The sequence below is a fragment of the Marmota flaviventris genome, chromosome 13 (genome assembly GCF_047511675.1).
Source record: "Marmota flaviventris isolate mMarFla1 chromosome 13, mMarFla1.hap1, whole genome shotgun sequence".
Lineage (NCBI taxonomy): Eukaryota > Metazoa > Chordata > Mammalia > Rodentia > Sciuridae > Marmota > Marmota flaviventris.
The window spans coordinates 66,760,489-66,783,577 of record NC_092510.1 but is presented as its reverse complement, the minus strand read 5'-3'; the positions used below and the strand labels follow the sequence as shown (position 1 = coordinate 66,783,577).

Genomic DNA, 23,089 nt, shown 5'->3' with positions numbered 1-23,089 from the left:
TTCATTCCCAGCACCAAAACAACAATAACAAAAAAACAGCAACAACAAAACTCCCTAAACCATAAGTTTACTTGAAAAAGGATTTAGAAGAAAATGTTTTGATTTAGGACTGATTGACAAGCCAAACTTTTAATTGTTTTCCAGGGTATACTCAAGGGTAGATAGAGTGCTTACCTAGCATTTGAGAGGCCCTAGGGTTTGATTTCCAGCACAGCCTTCTAGACTGAGCTTGCTTGATCCCTTTCACAAATTAATAAATTTCCATTTTTGAGTATGTTTTTGGGTCAGACTGGTTGGCACTATGTTACCTATAAAAGCAATTTTCAAAAATTTGAAAAAATAAATAAGATAAAAACTAGTGATTTAAGATATTGTTAGAAACACCCATTTTTCTTTTTTGTTTTTGTGGTACTGGGGATTGAACCCAGAGCTTTGCATGCTAGGCAAGCACTCTGTCACTGAGCTATATCTCCAGACCTTTTCAGATTTGTTGTTGTTGTGCTGGGGATTGAACCTCGTACATGCAAGGCAAGCACTCTACCAATTGAGCTATATCCCCAGCCCCTTTTTCAGATTTTTTAAGTCTTGCCCAGTTGTCCTCAAAGTTGCAGTTCTCCAGTCTCAGCCTCCAAGTAGCTGGTATCAAAGGTATGCACAGCTCCTTACCCTTTTTTCTTTGGGGGGTGGGGTGGGGGGGCAGTCTTGGAATTGAACTTGGGGACACTCGACCTGAGCCACATCCCCACCTCTATTTCATATCTTTATTTAGTGATAGGGTCTCACTGACTTGCTTAGCACCTTGCTTTTGCTGAGACTGGCTTTGAACTTGTGATCCTCCTGTCTCAGCCTCCTGAGCTGCTAGGATTACAGGTGTATGCCACCATGCTTGCCCCCTTTTTTCTTTACATAAAGTAAGTGTGTGTGTGTGTGTGTGTGTGTGTGTGTATGTGTATGTATGTATACAACCCCCCCCCCCCCCCCATTGTTCTGGAGATCAAACCCAGAGCCTCATGTATGGTAAGCAAGCACTCTACTACTCAGGTATAACCATATAATCCCTAGTTGTAGTCCCCCTTCCGTCCCCCACTCCAAAAACCTGTGATCATACTTTGCATATTTACAACATTTTTTTGAAAAATATAGCAAGGTCATTGTAGAAAGTATAAGAGCTGGGTGTGTAACAGTGGTAGAGGACTTGCCTAATGTGTCAGGCTCTGGGTTCAATCCACAGTACCAAAAAAATAAACAAAACACTATTATTTTCTGTTTGGGATGAAGCCAGGAACTCATCATTGGGAGGATAGATTCTACCTGTGAATTGGGCTGCATCCTTATTGTTACTTTCTTTTTTGTGGTGCTAGAGATTGAATCCAGGGCTTTGTCCATGGGAGGCAAGCACTCTACCAACTGAGCTATATCCCCAGTCCATATTGTTACTTTTATTACCATATCATAATTGTATCTGTTTTTAGCCTTGACTAGTAATTTATTTGTAGCAGCTCACAAATGAGAGACAAAGTTAGTCACATCAGTCACAGTAAACATTTTCTTTTTAAAATTTGTATACTTAAATTCTTTTGATACTGGGGATTAAACCCAGGAGTGTTCTACAACTGAGCTACATTCCAAGCATTTTTTATTTTATTATGTGTGTGTTTATATGCATACACAAAATATACAACATTTATGTACACATATATTTATACATATGTAATATATATATGTTGTAGATGGACACAATACCTTTATTTTTATGTGGTGCTGAGAATTGAACCCTCTGCTACACAGGTGCTAGGCAAGCACTCCACCACTGAGCCACAACCCCAGCCCACTTTTTATTTTTTTAAGATAGGGTCTTGCTAAGTTGCTGAGGCTGGCCTAGAATTTGTAATCCTCCTACCTTGGCCTTCTGAGTCATTGGGATTATAAGCAAGTGCCACTGCTCCTGGCTTCAATTCTTTTTTATATTGTCATTGTTCTTTTTGCAGTGCTAGGGATTGCGCCGTTGGGGTATTCTATCACTGCTCTACATCCTCAGCCTTTTAAAATTATTTTATTTTCCAGTACTGGGGATTGAACCCAGGAGCATTCTACCTCTCTGAGCTACATCCCCAGTATGTTTTTATTTTGGGATGGGGTCACCAAGTTGCCGAGGCTGGTCTTAAACTTGTAATCCTTCTGTCTCAGCTTCCCAAGTGGCTGGGATTACAGGTATGAACCACCATGCCTGGCTGGGTCAATTTTATATAGTAAGTTTAATGCTTTAATTAATCACTCCTATCAAGATCTTGTTTTTATTTTATTATTTTTAAATTTTTATTAGTTGTTGATGAAATTTTTTATTTTATTTATTTATTTGTATATGGTGCTGAGTATTGAACCAGTGCCTCACACATGCTAGGCAAGTGCTCTACCACTGAGCTACAATCCCAGCCCAAGATCTTGTTTTATTTTGATTAGAAATTTCCTGCTATAACATCAATTTGAAGGAACAATTTACTTGGTAAAATGTTCCTTCAAATTGCTGGCGACCAGATGATCTCTTTAACATTTCTTAGCTTCGGTACTTCAGCTTGTTTAATGCCTTCTAAATTCATTATAGTTAGAAGTGTTATAGTAATGGTAGAAAATTATTTCTGTGTAGTACAGTGCAATCCAAGTGTGAAAGGAAAAAATCCTTGTTAGAATGGGCCATTTACTATTTTATTACGACAGAAGAGCGTTTATTTTTAAAATTTTACTAAAAGGCTTTGTTGTAATGGGATGGAGCTTGCACAGTGGGATGTAGCAAAGCAAACTTAGATACTCTGATAGTTTGCCCAACTATCAGAGAAAGGAAAGAGGATTTTATTTGGGCGATAGTTAGACAATAGCACAGTTTGGTAAATATATACTAAAAAATCTTTAATTGTATATGTAAGGATGTATTTTTATGGTATTTAAGCCATTCTGCAGTAAAATTATTAATATCTTTTTGAATAAGTGAATTTAATATTGTGGAATGAAGAGATTGAACAGGAAAAAAAGTGGCCCATGTTCATTAGTCCTGTAATTGCTACCATTTATGTTAACTAAGCATTTGAAGTACATTATCTTGTTTGCTGCTGCTTACAGACTTGGGAAACAGTGAGATACTTGTCCTTTGTTACCTAATCTTAAAATTAGTGGACTCCAGATCTGACTTCTAAACCTATGCTCTTAATCATACTACTGTACTCTTTTGCCTATGTGAAATATTGCTATCTGGGAATACAGCCAGGTGCAAGCTGATAAATGAAACAGTGTAAGCAATAGATAGAAAGGAACATTAACACCTTTGTAGTGCAAAAGACTGGGATTTTGTAATGTGTGAGGAAGGAGGGATGGGATACACAGGTGGGGTCCTTGAACTCCTATGCCAGATTTCACTAGACTGGCTTTACTTTTCTTCTTTTTTTTTTTTTTTGGGTGGTAGTAGAGATTAAACCCAAAACCTCACACATGCTAGGCAACAGCTCTACTGTTTAGATTTTTTTTCACTTTTAACTATTTTGTGTGTTGGAGTAGTCAAGACGTTCGGTTGAATTGAAATTCTATGCTTTAAAGAAAAAAAACACTCCCTTTCCTTTGGTTTTTATTCTGATTTTACTTTCTGTTCCAATCAGCATGATGAATTGATATCTAAGCCCTCTGCCTGTTTAGATGCATCCTATGAGGACATTAGGCACACAACACTGAGAAGTGACAATTGATAGATTAGTGAGAAAAGAGAGAAAGCTGTAAAATTACTCTTAGGAACTCAAATTCTGGGGGCTGAGGCTGTGGCTCAGTGGTAGAGCGCTTAGCATGTGTGAGGCACTGGGTTCGATTCTCAGCACCACATATAAGTAAATGAATAAAATAAAGATCTATACATCTTAAAAAAACATATATATACATATATAAACAACAATTAAAATTCTGGCCAGGTGCAGTGGCATGCGCCTATAAATAATCCCAGTAACTGGGGAGGTTGAGGCAGGAGGATGGCAAGTTCTAGTCCAGCCTCAACAGTTTAGCGAGTAATAAAAAGGGCTGGGGATGTAGCTCAGTGGTAAAGTACCCCTGGTTAAATTCCTAGTACCCAAAACAAAACAAGCAAAACAAAACAAAAGAAAGAAAGAGCCAAGCCTCAAGTTTTTTTTTTTTTTTCCTTTAAATGGTATAGGGAATTGAATCTAGGGCCTCACACATGCTGTGGAAGTGCTCCATCATTTAACTATACCAACACTTTTTATTTTGAGGCAAGGTCTTGCTAAACTTCCCAGACTGGCCTCAAATTTGGCATTCTTCTGCTTCAGCCTCCTGAATATCTGGATTACAGACCTTCATAGAACTCAGTCTCTGGAGATTGTACTTGTAGAGTGCTGGCTTTGGTATGTATGAAGTCCTGGGCTTAATCATCCACAGAAACAAAAAACTCTCAATTGCTGTTTAGTATATGGTTATGTGACCCTAAAACGCCCCATTTGTAATTGACATTATATAGAAAGTAATTGGGGTTCATGTTGAGGAACCAAAAATGAGAAAATGAAGGGTATGCTCAATACATTTTAGAAAACATGTCTGAGAAAGGTGAAGGCAAAAAAGTAGGTAATATTTGGAAGAATGGCAACGCCAATTTGACCAAAGTGTAGGGAATGGAAAGCAACAAAGAATTTGTATTTTATTGTGTTGCCAGGTTTTAGCAGTATACTAGAAGATCGGTCAGTACACCGGACATCAGTTTATAATTAAGAGGTCAGTCATGGTGTTGCATGCCTCTAATGCCAGTGGTTGGGGAGGCTAACGTAGGAGGATTGCAGGTTCAAAGCCAGCTTCAGGAACTTAGCAAGATCCCTGTCTCAAAATAAAATATAAGAAGGTCTGGGAAGTGGGCTGGGGTTGTAGCTCTGCGGTAGAGCTACCCAGCACGCCTAGCACTTGCAAAGCCCTGGGTTGGATCCTCAGCACCACATAAAAATAAATAAAATAAAGGTATTGTGTCCAACTACAACTAAAAAAAAAAAGTTGCTGGGGATATGGCTGTGTGGTTGAGGTTCCCCTGAGTTCAATCCCCACCCCCAGTTCCTGCCAACCACCAATATACTTTCGGTCTATGTGGATTTGTTCATTCTGAACATTGAATATATATGGAATTATACAATATCTGTAAATGTTATTTTGTGACTTTATTTTACTTAGCATGATATTTTGAAGATTTACCCATGTGTTAGTACATAATAGAACTTCATTTTACTACTTTAATATTATTCTATTGTGGGGCTGGGGTTGTAGTTCAGTGGTAGGTCTACTTAGCACATGTGAGGCACTGGGTTTGATTCTTAGCATTACATAAAAATAAACATAATAAAGGTAGTATAAAAAATCTATTATATATTTATACTATGTTTCTTTTATTCATCAGTTGATAGACATTTGGTTTGTTTCTACTTTTTGGCTATTATGATTCATTCATGTACATATTGTTGAGCATCTGTTTTCAATTCTTTTGAATTCATAGAGTAGAATTGCTTGGTTATTTTGGGGAACTGCTTGGCAAACTTAAAAACAATATTAATATCTGTTCTGTTTTGAGCAACTCTGAATTTTTTTTTCAGGTATTGGAAATTTGACCAATGGTCAAATTTGGTAAATTGCCACTGAAGTACATCCCAAGCCCTTTTTTCAGTTTTTTGATACCAGGGGTTGAACCCAGAGGTTCTTAACCACTGAACTACATCTCTAGCCCTTTTTATTTTTAAAAAAAATTTAATTAAATTTTTTTTTGTAGTTACAGATGGACAGAATGCTTGTATTTTGTTTACGTGGTGCTATGATTGAACCCAGTGCTTTACACATGCTAGGCAAGTGCTCTGCCACTGAGCTACAGCCCCAGCACCAACCCTTTTTATTTTTTGAGACAGGGTCTCATTAAGTTGCGTAGGGCCTCACTAAATTGCTGAAGCTGGCTTTGAACTTGTGATCCTTCTACCTCAGCCTCTTGAGTCTTTAGGATTACAGTCATGTGCCATTGCACCCAGCTCCGATTTTAATAGAACCTGGGAGTCATCTTTTTAAAAAAATTCTCTAAATGAGTACTGTGCAACCAGAGATGCTGATGGATAGTGATCCATTCTTCAAGAGTTTTTATTTTTATCTTTTGAATTGGGGTCTTGCTATGTTCCCCAGGCTGGCCTTGAACTCCCAATCTTTCTTGAGCCTCCCAAGGAGCTGAGATGATAGCCATATGTCACTGTATGCAGCTTTTAGTCTTTTTTTCCCCCCAGTATTAGGTATTGAACCAAGGGCCTCATGGATGCTAGGCAAGCACTCTACCACTGAGCTACATCAGCAGCTCTTTTTTTTAACTTTGAGGTGAAACAGCTGGCCTCAAACTTTTTTTCTCTTTTGGTACTGGGGATTGAACCCAGGGGCACTTAACCACTGAACCATATTCCCAGCCCTTTTTATGTTTTATTTAGAGACAGAAGAGTCTTGCTAAATTGCTTAGGGCCTTGTTAAGTTGCTGAGGCTGGCTTTGAACTTGTGATCCTCCTGCCTCAGTCTCCGGAGTCACTGGGATTTCAGGTGTGTGCTACCACACTCGGCTTGGCCTTAAACATTTGGTCTTCCTGTCACATCCTCCCATGAAACTGGGATTAAAAGCCCTTCTAGAGTTTTAAGATTCATTTGATAATGACAAATTCCTGATGCTAGTGTTTCAGGGAGTAGATGTTTTCCTGGGCGTCTGCTAATTTTTTAACATTTCATTAGTTTCTAAGGTCCACTGAGAAACCATAGGATCAGAATGTGGCAGGAGGTAATAGCATAAATATACACTCATTCCTTATTGCTGGAGTTGCTGAGAAACCTCGTAGGTATCAGAAATGAACATTGAAAGCAAAAAGCAGAATGGAGATATACTGTTGTGAATATGGATGGTTGCGAATTCTGGGGAAGCAAGTCCAGATGGTGATACATATGAAGGTGAATACAATCTAATGTAAATGGTACAGGGAATAAAGAAAAACAACAGAGTTTATGTTTAACAAAAATCATAAATACTAAATTCATAAGGATGTTACTAAATATACTCATGTAAGTGGATAATCTGTAGAAAATCTTTTGATCTGATTATAGTCCTTTTTTTTTTTAAAAAAAGTAGACTCTTTACTAGTCCTTCTCTGTTGAGTAATAATTCTTTTTTTTTTTTTTTTTTGTGGTGCTGGGGATTGAATCCAGGGCCTCACACATGCTAGGCAAGCGCTCTGCCACTGAGCCACAACCTCAGCCCCTGAGTAGTAATTCTTTAATGAAGATATCCGATTGGTATTTGAGAAGCATTGTTGAATGTAATCTGAAGTAGTCTGTTTATAATTTGATAGGGTTTGTGCAAAGATACATAGTATAGGTTTTTTTTTTTTTTTGGAGAGGTCTGTTAGGAGTAGGGATGATGACTGATTATGATAATTATGGACTTTTCAAGGAATTGGAGATAATACTAGGTAATACTAGCTACTGGGTTAAAGACAGGGCTTAAGGGCTGAGGATATAGCTCAGTGGTAGAGTGCCTACTTTACATGTATGAACACCTGAGTTCAATCACAGTACTGTAAAAAACAATAACAAAAATAAAACCTTGTGAAAAGAGAATTGAAATGGGATACATGTATTGAAGCAGCCATAGGCAATCAAATACTTTTCCATCCCTGACCTTAGGTAACCTGAAGTGTGACTATACCAAATAAAATGTGATGTTCTGTAATGTCCGAGTTCAGCACTCATTTTATCTGTGGGCAGGTTAGTGCATGGGACAGCTGATAACACTGTGGTTTCTGTCTGCCAAGTGTGGGTGTAGGGGAGTTCAGCCTTGTCCACCAGCTGCTAGGGATCTGACCCTGCCCTCTGCAGCTGTGAAGAATAAAAGTATCAGCTTGGTCAGCTTCTGGCATGCAGGGCAGTAGCAGTTGAGCTGCATGGAATTAAGTCTCCTAGTTGAGTACTTTGGAAACCTAGTTGTCTTATTGACTTTCTCTTGCTGGCTTTTCTAGACCTCCTGAATTGATTTTTGTGGTTTTGGGGATTGAGCCCAGAGGCACTTGAGATATACCCCTGCCCTTTATTTTTTATTTTGAAATATGGTCTCACACTAAGTGGCTGAGGCTGGTCATGAATTTATGATCCTTCTACCTCCGCCTTCCAAGTTGTTGGGACTATAGGTGTGCACCACTGTACCCAGCAAGATTTTTTTTAAAAAAATTGATTTGTATCATTGGTTTTCTTTTTTTAGTTGTAGATGGACACAATACCTTATTTACTTACTTATTTATTTTTATGTTGTGCTGAGGATCAAACCTAGTGCTCATACATGCTAAGCAAGAGCTCTACAACTGATCTACAGCCCCAGCCCCCAGAAAGATTCTTAATCTCTTAAAATTCACTTAATGATGCAGAAAAGGGTTGAGAGTAATGGTTCTTTCTATATAGAAAAGCAGGGCTGGGGCTGTGGCTCAAGTGGTAGAGTGCTTGCCTAGTATTAGAACCCTAGTACCTGTGAGGCACTGGGTTCGATCTTCAGCACCACATAAAAATAAAGATATTGAGTCCACCTAAAACTAAAAAATAAATATTAATAAAAGAAATACAGAAATTAAAAAAAAAATAAATAGAAAAAGCAAGGACAGAGGTTGGAAATTAAACATAATAAAGCAGAACTAGTCAAAGCATAATAGTATAGAGCACCTGTGGTATCTGGGGGGCTGGGGAACTTAGATTATGATGCATAACAGATTTTTCTCATCTGATGAGAGCTATGCATGTTATGCGGTTCTGCTGCCTTGAAGAAGAGGAAACCAAGTTGGGGACTACAATATTGCATAATCACTAAAAGACCATGGAGCCAAATGACTGGGGTTTGAATTTTTAGTTTTTATCACTTCACTATCTGTGACTCTTTATGTCTTAGGTTTTTTTTTTGTTTTGTTTTGTTTTTGTAAAATGGAAATAGTAATGTTAATGTTCCTCAGAGTGTTGTTGGGAAGGTTAATGACTTAATACTGTGCTTATAAAGCCCTTAAAATGGTATCTGGTACATAGTAAACACCATTTCTTTGCTGCTATTAATTTATCATTGCTTATTGGTTTTAGACATTTTGAAATGAGTTTATATACAGAGGACCTGTGTTATCCTTGTCAGTTTAAGTGGTAGTCCCTGTAATATGGACTTTGTGATTGAGTAAACAGCATCTCTGACGTTATTTCTTTTTTTATATATGTTTTTTTAGTTGTGGGTGGACACAATGCCTCAAGCATGCTAGGCAAGTGCTCTACCACTGAGCTATAACCCCAGCCCCAGTTTTTTTTTTTTTAATTTTTAAATGGTACTGGGGTTCAATGCAGAGACTCCCACATGGTAGACAAGTACTCTGCTACATCCCAGACCTTTTTATTTTATTTTGAGAGAAGATATTGTTAAATCCCCAGAGTTAGCCTTGAACTTGTGATCCTCATCTTCCTTGAATACCGGGAATTACATGCATGTGCCACCACACCTGGCCTGGCTTTCCTTTTTTGTTTTGTTCTTTTGGTATGGTGTCTTATTTTGTTGTTCTGGGTAACTTTGAACTCCTGGGCTTAAACAATCTTCGCAGGTCAATTTCCTGAGTAGCTGGGACTATAGGTGTGTGCCACTGTGCCTGGCTTTGTGGGCCTTCTGTTTTTTGTGGTACCAGGGGTTAAATTGAGCCCAGATCCTTCCTCATGCTATGCAAGTGCTCTGCTACTGAGCTGCTATATCCTGATCCCTTTTTTCTTCTTTCTTTTTTTGTGGCACTAGGGATTGAACCTAGGTTCTAATGCATGTATTCTACCACTGTAGAATACTGGCTCTTTTTTGGTTTTGTTGTTTTTAATTTTGAGACAGAGTCTTACTAAGTAGTTGCCTAGATTGGCCTTGAACTTGAAATCCTGCCTCAGCCTTCTGACTTGCTGGGTTTATATGCTTGGTCCACACCATATGGACACCAGTGTCTTCTGTACTAGGGATTGAACCTAGAGCCTTATGCATGCTAGGAAAGTGCTCTACCATTGAGTTACACCTCCAGTCTTGTAAATTTTATTTTGAAACAAGGTCTCACTAAGTTGCCCAGGCTGAACTTGAAGTTGCAATCCTCCTCAGTCTCCTGAGTAGCTAGGATTACAGGCATGAGCCATCACACCTGGCTCCCAGTTGTGTTTTTTGCATGCCTTAAAGTGAAGTGTCCTCATTATTTGTTTATATAAGCTTTTATAGAAAGTCAGGTGCAGTTAACCAGTGTTCATTCTAGACTGAGACCTTTGGAAAACACAGTGTTATTGAATCTTCCAAAGAATCCTTGAAAGTTAGATGTAGTGCACACCTATAATTTCAGTTGCTCCTGAGGCTGAGGCATGAGGATTGCAAGTTCAAGACCAACTTCAGCAATTTTAATGAGGTCTCAATTAAGGAGACCTTGTTTCAAAATAAAGCATTAAAAAAAAAAAAAAAAAGGAGTGGGGGTGTGGCTCAGTGTTTAAGGGACCTGGGTTCAATCCCTGGTACAAAAAAGAAAGAAGGGGGAAAAAAAAAAAGAAAGAGTTTAAGTAACTCAGTGGTAGATCACTCCTGGATACATATACAGTCTCCAACATTGGCAAAGAATACACAAACACCCGAAGAAGCTAAAAATGTATCAGCAGTTCTTTTTTTTTTTTTTAATATTTAATTTTTAGGTGTAGTTGGACACAATGCCTTTATTTTATTTACTTGTTTTAATGTGCTGAGGATGGAACCCAGGGCCTCACACGTGCTAGGAGAGTGCTCTACTGGTGGTGAGCTACAACCCCAGCCCAGTAGTTCTTATCTGTGTTAAAATGTATCACATCTTTAATTTGGATGACGGGAGGTCAATACCAGTTTTAAAATTTGACCGAATATATTTGAGTAACCTGGTGCTTCCTGCAGTGCAAGAACCTGAGATATGCTGGTTTGAATTTTTGCTGGATTATTTTTAGAATCTCTTGCTCTTGTCTGTTTCTATTCTAAGAATTCTCCTGGAACCTGTTCCAGAGTAGTAGAGCTCTTCAGGGTGGGAAATGATACAAGGGATGGAACACAAGTGTAAAACTGAATTAGTAAGTTCTGGCAACTGGGTCCTGCACAGAAACAATTGTTTTTCTTTTTTGGTGATTCTGAAGTTGGATATGCCTCACTCATAATTTATAAGCAAGCATTCTATCACTAAACTATATCCCCAGCCCAAGAAGCAATTATGTTTACTATACATAATTCAGTTTCCAGTAGATATAACATGTTTTCCCCATAGTCAGTATAGTATATTAGTTGAAGGTGTTTTATTTTTATTTTTTTGTTTGTTTTTGGAAGCAGGAATTGAACCTAGGGACAGTTTAACCCTGAGCTACATCCCAGCCATACCACCACCCATTTTAAAATTTTGGGACAGTCTTCCCAATTTTGTCACAGTCTTTCAAGTTACTGGGATTAAAGGCATGTGCCACCATGCTCAGCTTTCCAGCTCTTTTTTTTATTTTGAGACACAGTCTCACTGAAGTTGCCGAGGCTGGCCTCCAACCTGGCCACCCCATGCCTGGCCATCTTTATTTATTTATTTATTTAAATATATTTTTAGTTGTAGATGGACACAATACCTTTTTTTCTTGATTTTTAATGTGGTCCTGAGGATTGAACCCAGTTCCTCACATGTGCTAGGAAAGCACTCTACAACTGAGCTATAACTCTAGCCCCTGGCCAACTTTATGTATCTTCTGAAGTCTGTTTTTCCAGAGGATTTTAGTCATATTCCACCCTCAGCTCCATGTTCTGCAAAATCTCAATTCTGTATCAGGAAGTTTTTTTTTTTTGAGATGGGGTGTCACTATGTCACTGTTGCCCAGGCTGTTCAGGGACTCCTGTTCTGAAGTGATCCTCCTGCCCTAGCCTCTTAAGTAAGTGGGACAACACTTCTTGTGTCTGGAAGATTATTTAAAAAAAAAAAAATAAATTTTTTTTTGGGGGGGATGGGTACTGGATTAGAACCAAGGGCTTCATTTTTTTTTTTTTTTTTTTTTTAAGTGCTGGGGATCGAACCCAGGGCCTTGTGCATATAAAGAAAGCACTCTACCAACTGAGCTATATTCTCAGCCCCTTCATGCATATTAAGTAAGTGCTCTGATATTGAGTTGTATCCCCAGCCCTGGAAATTGTTTTGTTGGATATTTTTTGCATTAAGACTGTCTTTCTTTCTTTCTTTACTAGGTATAGAACCCAGGGGTACTTTATAACTGAGCTATATCCCCAGCTCTTGTTTTGTTTTTGAGATAGGGTCTCACTAAAGGTCTTGCTAAACTGTTGAGGTTAGCCTCAAAATTGTGATCCTCCTGCCTCAGACTCCCTGGTTGCTGGAATTACAGGTGTGTGCTGCTACGCCAGGCTAAGACTGACTGACATTTCATCCTTAGCATGTTGATCCATGATTGTCAGAAAACAAGTTAGTCTGAATTTGTTCATTTGAGTATCCTTGAAAGCTAGGTCTAGGGCCATTAATTCTATTGTTTTCCAAGAGATGTATCTGCCTTTTTTAAGTTGAAGGTTTTTCATTGAAATTATTTATGAATATGTAATGTAGACCAGTAATTAATAAAGGAAAAACTGTAGTTTCCAAATAATACTTAAACATAAAATGGGCAACGTACTTATATTTCACATGGAATTTGGTTGTTATTCGTAACCTAATTATATTCATTATGAAACATTTTACACTAAATGGATATTTGGAATAGAGATAGTTTTAATGTCCTCAGTAAGTTAGTAAAGTTTTAATATTTTAAAATATATTGAAGTTTATGGTTTTCCTTCCTGACAAGTGAATATTAAGGTGAATTACCTTGCCGGCCTTGGTGGTATATGCCTATAATCCCAGCTCCTCACGAGAGTGAAGGAGAAAAAATAGGAGTTCAAAGCCAGTCTTACTCAGCAAAAGTGAGGCACTAAACAACTCGGTGAGACCCTGTCTCTAAATAAAATATGAAATACAGCTGGGGATGTGGCTCAGTGTCTGAGTGCCCCTAAGTTCAATCCCTGGTTACCCCCCCCCCCCCAAAAAAAAAAAGGTGTATTGCACCAATATTATGTTTGAATGTAATAGAAATATTTTTTGTAAATCAAAATTCATTTTAGTGTAAGTATACTTCTTTTGTACGTGCAGATTTTTATCAGCAGATGGCACTCCTGTAAGGAGAAATTCACATTTTGTTATATTTAGTGTACTTAGGTTATTTTCATAAATGGAACACTGATGAATAAATAGTACAAAGTGTAAGTGGGGAAAGTAATCATTTCAATGAACACGATTGTTTGGAATCTATAAGCCAACAATTGGAATGTCATAGTTCAAATCTGTATCTCACCCATGTTAGGCAAGCAACTGTCACTGATATCCCTACTCTTGTCTTGTTTCTTGAGATCACATTTTGAATTTTGTTTTTTGCTGAGTAAAGTCTAGTAGTTACTACAAGTAGTAGTAGCTATATATACTGGTAAAATGGTTGCTGGTTAAAATTAGTTGTCCTTGAGATTTTTATTTAGCATTGCTAAGATTCTTGAACAGTTCTTGTCACACTGTCCTCCAAAATGCTACAAGCAAAATCTTTGATATCAAAGTGCTGTTTCTTGGGGCTGGGGTTGTGGCTCAGCGGTAGAGCCCTCACCTAGCATGTGTGAGGCCCTGGGTTCGATCCTCAGTACCACATAAAAATAAATACATAAAATAAAGATATTGTGTCCAATTACAACTAAAAAGTAAATATTTTTAAAAAGTGCTGTTTCTTGAAAATTTGTATTCCAGAGAACTTTTATTTTATGTATCTTCTTTTCCTTTGACTTATGTTTGCCTTTTACCATGATTTGCATAATTTCCTACTTTGTTGCAGATTTTCTATTTTGTACATACGCTATTTTGTATATACTGTACATGATGACTTCAGTGAGCAATGACCGTTGCCGAGGTGCTCGGGAAAAAACACAGATTTCAACAACACAGGCGACACAACCACAGAAACAAGTGGTACAGGTAAGTGTTTGTGGAACTTTTGTTTCTTTTAGAATTAAGGGAAAACACGATTTAATGTTTTCCTTTGTAGGAAATCTCACTATTTTGGACCTTGTGTTTAAAAAGCAGATAGTAAATAATAGGAAAAAGTAATATTGTTGATTCATGTACAATTAGATACTGTTCCATTAGAACTAATTAATCCTGTATTCCAGCTACCAGTTACTGAGTCAGTTTCTTGGCTTTCTTTTTCTTCATTCCTTTTTTTTTTTTTTGATGATGAGGCTCGGGATGAAACTCAAGGTCTCTTCTATGCTAGGCAAGTACTCCCACACTGAACTACACCTCCAGTCCTTAATTTTAAATGAAGTGAGATAATTCAAGTAAAGTGAAAGCATAGTACCTGGTACAGTTAACACTGTATACTTTATTGACTAGATTGGCAAGCCTCTTTTCAGAGGCATTATGTAAGTGGGTAAATAAACCTAATCTAGTCCATTATAACTTCAGATTGATGATTTGACTGTACCTTGATAGTTACTTATAAGTGTTTTTCTTTTTGTTTTGTATTTGTTTTTCTTTTGTGGTATTACAGGTGGAACTCAGAGGTGTTCTACCATTGTGCTACTTGCCTGGCTCTTTATTTTGAGATAGGGTCTCACTGAATTTCCAAGCCTTAAATTTGCTGCTTTAGCCTCCCAAGTTGCTGGGATTATAGGCCTTTTTACCACCACACATAGCTCTGATGTTTATTCACAAGAAAGACTCTCCATTGTTGGGAAACTTTGAGGGCTAGATCCTCTTTTTATAGTTCTTAAGAAAAATTTGTTTCATGAATGGTCTCTTATCAAAGAAGAAATAGAAGTTAAGAGTAATCATGGGTGTAACTCTGCTAATAAATAAAATGATTGTTTTTATTTAAAAAAAATTTGTACTTAGCAAATCATTAAAAATGAAAAGTAAGATTTTGAAGGAGAGCCCGATGTAATGTAGGGATTGTAAACTGTATAGCCTTTCTTTCCTCCCAAGCAAAGTCTTTGGGCTGATTTACAAAGAATTAGTCTCCAAATTGGAGGAGGAGGGGAATATTCCTTTCCTCACAAAGGGTTTTCTATTTGTTATTTATTTACACACACACACACAGACACCCCCCACCCATGTTGGTAATTAAGCAAGCATTTTTCCACCAATCTACATCCCTGGCCATTGATTGATTGATTTGTTCTGGAATGCAGGAAACCCTGGGTTCAGTCCCTAGCACCACACACAAACACATACACACAAACATTCTCTCTCTCTTAGACACACACACAGTTTCTGTCCCTCTTACACATACAGACACACACACAAAGGAAAGAATGAAAAGTTGTTCATCTTATGCAGTGGAAAATATTTTCTAAGGAAGTAACCTTAAATTGGAAACAAAGTACCTTTTATAGTTGTTGTTGTGGTACCAGGGATTGAAACTAGGGGCACTTTATCACTGAACTACATCCCCAGCCCTTTTTTTTTGAGACAGGCTTTGTTTAAATTACTTATAAGGGCCTCGCTAAGTTGCTGAGGCTGGCTTCGATCCTCCTGACTTTTTTCTATAAGATGTTAGTTAGTTACCCACTGTGTGTGTGTGTGTGTTCCTGAGGATTGAACCAGGTCTTCGTGTTTGCTAGGCAAGCTCTCAACTACTGAGTTACATCCTCAGCCCTTATATTCCCAAATGTCTAGAGGTAGGGGTGTTCTGAGATGATCTATCCAAGTTGCATGCTAAAAGAAGAGCTCTTTTGATTCCATATAAACCTGAATTTGGATCTTGGTCTACCCATGTTACTAATTAGATAAGTTTCTTAAGTCTTTTTTTTTTTTGCTGGGTATTGAATCCAAGGCCGCTTTATAACTGAACTATATTCCCAGCCCTTTATATTCTACCACATTTAGTTTGTCCCTTTATTCATCATTTCCACAGCCCTATTTTTTTTGTGTGTGTGTGTGGTGCTGGAGTTTAACTCAGGTGCTGGAGCTGTGCCAGGCAAGCTCTCTTCTACTGAGCTATACCCTTAGTACAGCTGAACTTTTTGAGAGGAGAGATACTTCTTTACTCCTAAATACATTAATATGTTTTTGTAAAAAGTGACTTCTTTTGCATAAAACAGTAAAATTATCCAAAAAGAAGAAACTTAAGTCATTATTAATTTGGCATCCATTTTATTTATATTTGTCCTAAATTGTCCCAATAAGGTTTTTTAGTTAAGTCCGTGATCATTTATTGTATTTAGGTGTCTCTTCTCTTTAATCTCTCTCTCTGTTTCTGTCACTCTTTCTCTTGGCCCTGGGAATTGAACCCAGGACCTTGTGCATGCTAAGCATATGCCACTGAGTTACATCACCAGACACTTCCTGTGGAACTGTTCCTTAGTTTCATGACATTGACATGTTTGAAGAAAATAAGCCAGTTTCTTCATACTATGTTTTCCAGCTTGGATTTGTCTATTCTTTACTCATGATTAGAATTGGGTTATATATTTTTGGTATGAATAATGTATAAGTGATCTGATCTTTCTTTTTTAAAATTTTTTGTAATTGTACATGGTCAGAATGCCTTTATTTTATTTGTTTATTTTTATGTGGTGCTAAGGATTGAACCCGATGCCTCATAGACCTCTTGATATGCTAGGCAAGCCCTCTGCCACTGAGCTACAGCCCCAGCCCAAGTGATAGGATCTTAATCCATCATATCATGATGTAATAGAATATGTTTGTCTCATTCTAGTGATTATTATTTTTATCGCTTGTTTAAAAGTGGTGTTCTTCTATTATCTTGGAGATGCAAACTAGTTTTTTAAAATATAAAATGGCATATGATATTTACTTTTCAGGATGATTGAAAGGAATTGAAAGTTGTGGAAGGTTGTGGATGATAATTAATAATCTGTGTTTATTGTATATATCATATAAATTATGAAGTAATTATAATAATACTTAAAAATTATGTTATAAAATGTCATGGAAAATGAATAGTTTCTGTTTATCTGAGAAAAGATGTAAAATGTATTAATGAAAAAAGGCTATTAGACTATGTTAATAACATTTATTTTTGGTAGGTACAAGGATGATTTAAAAAATAACCTTACTTCATTATGTTTCCAAATTTTCTGGGTGACAGGTTCTATGAAAAACATTTGGCTCATTAGAAAAGCTATCAGCACATTTTTTTTTTACTGTGAAAGCAGCTTAGCTCTTTATAGGTCATATGCATGGGTAAAAGATCCTGAGGAAGACAGTGATGATGCTTTTCTTAGCCATATTTTCTTTTATTTTGAAAATTGTCTTGTTGGATGTCACTAATGGGGAGGGTGCACTATTCTGTTTAACATAGAATTACCAGTTGACCCTGATTTTTCCTCTTTTTTCCCCAAGCTGTACAGACCTCTTGACACTTCTAGAGCTCAGCCTGGTAACTTCCCTATTATACTCTTAATTTATGTTTGGTGGTTTATTTATCAAATATTTATTGAAGTGTTTATTGAATAAAGTAATTTTCTTCTTGACTAAGGCATGTAGAGTATTTTATAAAGGAAGACAAATTTAATATTCTGATTAAAATTTTACATTTTATTAATATGATAGTGCTAATGTTGCAGTACTGTGCTTGTTAATAGCTGTTAAGTATATCAGCTGTGCTTTCAGAAGTTGTCTAGTCTGTACCCTGTAAGGAATAAAACAGATGATATCACTGAAGAAAAATACAAAAAACATCTGAATCATAATTTACTTAAGCTGAAAAAGCTAAGTCTTGGATTGGTATTTACATATGGCGATGAGTAACGACTTAATTAGACATGTATAGGTAGCTGGGCATGATGGCACTTGCTTGTAATCCCAGCTACTTGGGAATCTGAGAAAGGAAGATCAAAATTTTGAGGCCAGCCTTGGCAAATGAGCAAAACTGTGTCTCAAAAGGAAAAATAAAAAGGGGTGGGGATGTAGCTTAGTGGCTGTGCACACTTGGGTTCCATCCCCAGTATTACTCCTGTAAAACAATTTGTGGGTGATACAGTATCAAAATGAAAGCATGTAGTGGTTTAGGGTGTAGCTCAGATGTAGTGCTCATGTTTAGTATGCATGAGGTCATTAGTAACTGTTCTGCTTAAAACCTGTGCCAGGTTCTGTAAATTCATGTTCTTTTTTCTTAATATTTTATAGATGTGTTAACAGAATCAGGGAAGATTTGTTTTTATAAATTGTGTATATTTACAAAAATATGGACAATTAAGTTTAAATATTGCTGCCTTGGGTTGGGGGTATAATTCCATGGTAGAGTCCTTGTCTGGCATGTATAAGTCCCTGGGTTATCATAGCATTGCAAAACAAATGATATATTATTGTTTATAAAGCCATCATTTGTTGCTGTTCTTGCCTGTTTTCACACCCTTTTTCAGAAAGATTTCATCCAGGTTTTCTGAGCTTGGTATTGTACTCCGATATTTCTATATGCGGTATCTTCTGTCTGAAACATCTTGATCAAATCAGACTCATTCTTGTAATGAACTCACCATGCAGTGAATGACTGATTGTCCACATGATTTCATTTTCTTAGGATTTTTTTCAAAAAATTTTTTAGTTAAACATGGACACAATATCTTTATTTTATTTATTTATTTATTGTTCATGTGGTGCTGATAATTGAACCCAGTGCCTCACATGTGTGAGGCAAGCACTCTGCCACTGAGCCACAACCCCAGCCCCTAGGATTTTTTTCTTTTATCTCTTTATTTTAGCTCCTACTTAACTCTTGTCCACCCCCTTCCCCCCTGTTTTTGGGTTCCTTTAGGGCTGCTTTTCCCATCTGTGGAAGTTGACACCACCTTCAGCATTTTATAATGTAAATGATTAAACATAAAGAAAAGTTATGCTTTAAGGATTCATATACATCACATTGCCTTTCTTCAATATTTGCTTTGCTTAACTGTCATTGTCTTTATTATTTTTTTTTTTTTTGGATTTTGATGCATTTCAAAGTAAGACTTCAAGGTAATTTTTTTCTAAACATTTTAGCATGTGTATCATTGACTAGAGTGTAATATTTGTTTACAATTGTATTTTATTTTGAATTTCTGGTGGTGGGGATTGAAGCCAGGCGTTTGCCCGTGCTAGGCCAGCAGTGTGCTATTCCATAAATCATCTAAGTCTCTGTTTTCTTTGCATGAGCAACTGTAGAATTCTGGTGATTTTCTTTGTGTACTACTGATCATTTTCACCTTGTCAATCTCTTGCCCTAACTCTTGATTTTTTTTTTTTTTTTTTTTGTAACAGGAGTTGAACCCAGTGTCACTTAACCATTGAGCCTCATTTCCAGCCTGTTTTGTTTTGAGACAGGCTCTCCCTAAGTTGCTAAGGCTGGCTTTGAACTTGTGATCCTCCTGAGTTGAAGGGATTACAGGTGTATGCCATATGCCTAGGATGTTTACTTATTTAAAATAGCTTTTTTCCCTAATTATAAAATCAGTGTGTTTAAATTAGAAACTTGGAAAGAAAAGAAAGACATAAAAATTAGCACAAATTGCTGTCAGAGTTTACCAATGCTTACATCTTCAAGTAGGATCTTCTAGTACTTTTTCGTTTTTAGTTCTTGCAATACTAGCAATTGAACCCAGGGTGCTCTAGCACTGAGCCACATTGCCACCCCTTTAAATTATTTTATTTTTTATTTTGAAAGAGGTCTTGCCAAATTGTCTAGGGGATGGCCTGCAATATGTGATCATCTTGCCCCAGCCTCTTAAGTAGCTGGGATTATAGGAGTGTGCCACCATGCCTAGCTACTTTTTTGGGGGATCCTGGGAATTGAACCCTGAGGTGTCTTGCCACTGAGGGAAACCCCCAGTTCTTTTTTTCATTAAGTTTTTTTGTTGAGACGGACACAATACATTTATCTATCTATCTATCTATTTATTTATTTATATTTGCTGAGGATTGAGCCCAGTGCTAGGCAAGTGCTCTACCACTGAGTATAAACCCAGTCCTGCCAGTTCTTTTTTTTTTTTTTTGGTAGGAAAAAATACGAGAACTTTATTTTTACCAATGTCATCTGAAATTTAGCATTTCTCATAATGACACAATAACCACATAGTATTAGCGTTACATAAAAAGGAATTGAAGATGTTTTCATATGACAGACTTTTGCATACCTCTTTATTCATGTTCATCATTATCTTAAAAGACTGTCTAATACTATACCTACTGCCAGGTCTAATATTTTTAAATATTTAAAATTAATTTTAATAGATTTTGTTTTCCTTTATAACTATGTATTTCATTTTATTCATATTTTTTAATTTATTTTTTATTTTTATTTTTATTTTTTTTTAAATTTTTTTAAAATTTTTATTGTTGGTTGTTCAAAACATTACATAGTTCTTGATATCATATTTCACACTTTGATTCAAGTGGGTTATGAACTCCCATTTTTACCTCGTATTCAGATTGCAGAATCACATCAGTTACACATCCATTGATTTACATATTGCCATACTAGTGTCTGTTGTATTCTGCTGCCTTTCCTATCCTCTGCTATTCCCCCTCCCCTCCCCTCCCTTCCCCTCCCCTCTTCTCTCTCTACCTCCTCTACTGTCATTCCTGCCAGTTCTTTTTTAAATTTTTAAAAAATTGAGACAGGGGGCTGGTGTTGTGGCTCAGCAGTGGAGCTCTTTCCTATCATGTGCAGGGGCCCTGGGTTCAATCCTCAGCACCACATAAAAAATAAATAAATAATAAAGGTATTGTGTCCAACTACAACTAAAAAATAAATATTTAAAAAAAAAATTTGAGACAGGGTCTCACTAAGTTGCTGAGGCTGGCCATGGATTTGTGCTTCCTGCCTCAGGCATGCCAGTTACTGGGATTACAGATATGTGCCCCCACAACTTACTCCTTCTAGGATTTTAAAGAAATTTTCTTTCCCCCCATTTCTTTGACTTCCATTCAACTTAAGAATGTACTTCACAAATTTTTAACAGAATGCACCAGTTGGGAGCGAATGATCCTGATTCATTGGTAAACGGATACTTTACCACTGAGCTACATTTCCAGCCTTTTATAAAAACTTGTTTTTTTTTTTTTTTTTTTGTTTTGTTTTGTTTTTTTAATTTATTTTGAGACAACAGTCTTTCTGTGTTGCCGGGGCTGGCCTTGAATTTGCAATCCTTCTGTCTGAGCCTCGAGAGTATCTCAGATTATAGGTATATGCCACCACACCTAGCCTTCTTTCTCAATTTTAATCCCTTCTTTCCTCCCCAAAGTAACTACTATAATTTTCTTTTTTTGCAGTGTTATATGTTGTTCTCAAGGCATTTCACATAGTAGTCTAGAGCTCTATCATTGAGCTACCCTTAGCTCCCATTTTGACTTTAGAAGTTCTTAGATTTTTATCATTCATTGTTATCTCTGGATGCTGCTATTTAGTCTTTGCTTATTAAAAGAAAATAAAAATAATCACAATTGCTGTAATCTGTTGGTCCTCCCTTCTGTTTCATCCTTTCTTTTCTGTAAAGTTTTTCTGTTAAAGAACCTGGAACATATAAGCTAGAGTTCAATAATCTGGCTATTATTCATTTTGTATTCTTGGAGAAATTCATAATGTTTGTCATAAAAATTAACTTCCCATTTTCCCATTGTTATTACACTATAACAATCAACACTGAAGATTATTGTGACCTCAAAAGGTGTGGGATTTCTCCCTACTAGTCAGCAAGCTGGGTTTACTCTAACCCGATTCAGTTCTAACACTGTCTCTCGGGACATATTGTCAGATCCCACGAGGTGAGGACTGAGGCCCCAAGACTACTTTCCTTACTCTACATTTGGATATGAGTTGCAAGCCCCTGATTGTTGCAGCTGTGCTTCTTACTGACCAGGTGTAAATCAAGGCTTCTACAAATCTTTTCTCAGTTTCTATTAATTTATCTCAGAAATAACATAAAAAGGAGTAGACCAAAAAGTTACAAAGAAAAGTACAGAGATCTTGATATAGTCACCTACCTACTTTTTTAACATTTTACATGAAGAGATGGCAAAACTTTTTTGAGGGATCAGATAGTAGGTATTTTTTTTGCTCTGCAGCCCTCATACAGTATGTGTTGTATATTTCCCCCCCCCTTAATTAACCAGTTGAAAGTATTAAAATCTTTTCTAATTGACCTGCAATGCAAACGAAACAAAACAAAATAAAGAAAACCCAAAAAACCAACCCAGGACCATGGTTTGCTAACTTGTGTCTAACAATCACTTATTAAAATTCTTTTATGTATTTATTTGAAAGCAAATAATAGGATTTATTGGAGTACTAGGAAGAAAGCAGAGGTCCTGAAGAGGGAGGGGGTCCCAAGAGAGGGATGCAATGGTTTTTGTTGTCTCGGGATTTTAGGGCTTTATCTGTCTCTAGATGATTGGTGGGATATAGGATTTAGAAAAGTGGCCAATCAACTTAAAATCTAGAGAAAAGTGATTTCGAAACCCCTTGTTGGCACAAGGGGAAGTACCTCTTGGGGTTGGTCATGTCTAGGGGTTTTTAAGGAACTGTGCTTGTGGTTAGGAATAGATGGGATCAGACGTTTTGATTTCCCAATTCTCTCTTCCTCCTTTTCTTCTAAGATCCTTTTCCTGGCTGCCTGTGAGTAGTTTATCTTTCTGTCTCATATTACCCCCCTGAATGAAGTACCTCTAACTGCCATTAGGGGAAAATGGATGATGACCACTCAGGCTGCTTCATGATGTTAAGGGGGTTGGCTGTGCCGGCCAGGACCTCTGAGGGAGGTACTCTATCTAAAGGGCTTTCATAGAAGTTAGGAGAGCTTTCATGGAGGGTGGTGTTTCCATGACCATCTGGAGCTTAATGGTTCTGTGGATGTGTTGCCCATCAGAGCAGTCCAGAGGTATATGATAGTGGTTAACAGGTGACTGGAAAAAGGTATTTTATGGGGCTTGAATCATGCTAGCACAACAACAAACAATACAGC

At 37.1% G+C, this 23,089-nt stretch overlaps 1 protein-coding gene across 12 annotated transcripts in view; it reads left to right on the top strand.

Annotated features, from left to right (window-relative positions):
• Positions 1-23,089, top strand: part of Ubap2 (ubiquitin associated protein 2) — a 102,104-nt gene that overhangs the window by 5,565 nt on the left and 73,450 nt on the right. For 5 of the 12 annotated variants that reach the window (XM_071600707.1, XM_071600704.1, XM_071600702.1 and 2 more), the window contains exons 2-3: positions 13,966-14,105; positions 17,496-17,532. The exons of 1 other annotated variant lie outside the window; for it this stretch is intronic. In XM_071600707.1, the coding sequence (XP_071456808.1) occupies positions 14,026-14,105; positions 17,496-17,532 (117 nt within the window). In that variant the 5' untranslated portion in view covers positions 13,966-14,025. Of the gene's footprint in view, positions 1-4,356; positions 4,395-13,965; positions 14,106-17,495; positions 17,533-23,089 lie in introns of those variants that run through there. 6 more of the 12 variants (XM_027931010.2, XM_027931008.2, XM_027931006.2 and 3 more) reach the window with 4 other exon arrangements.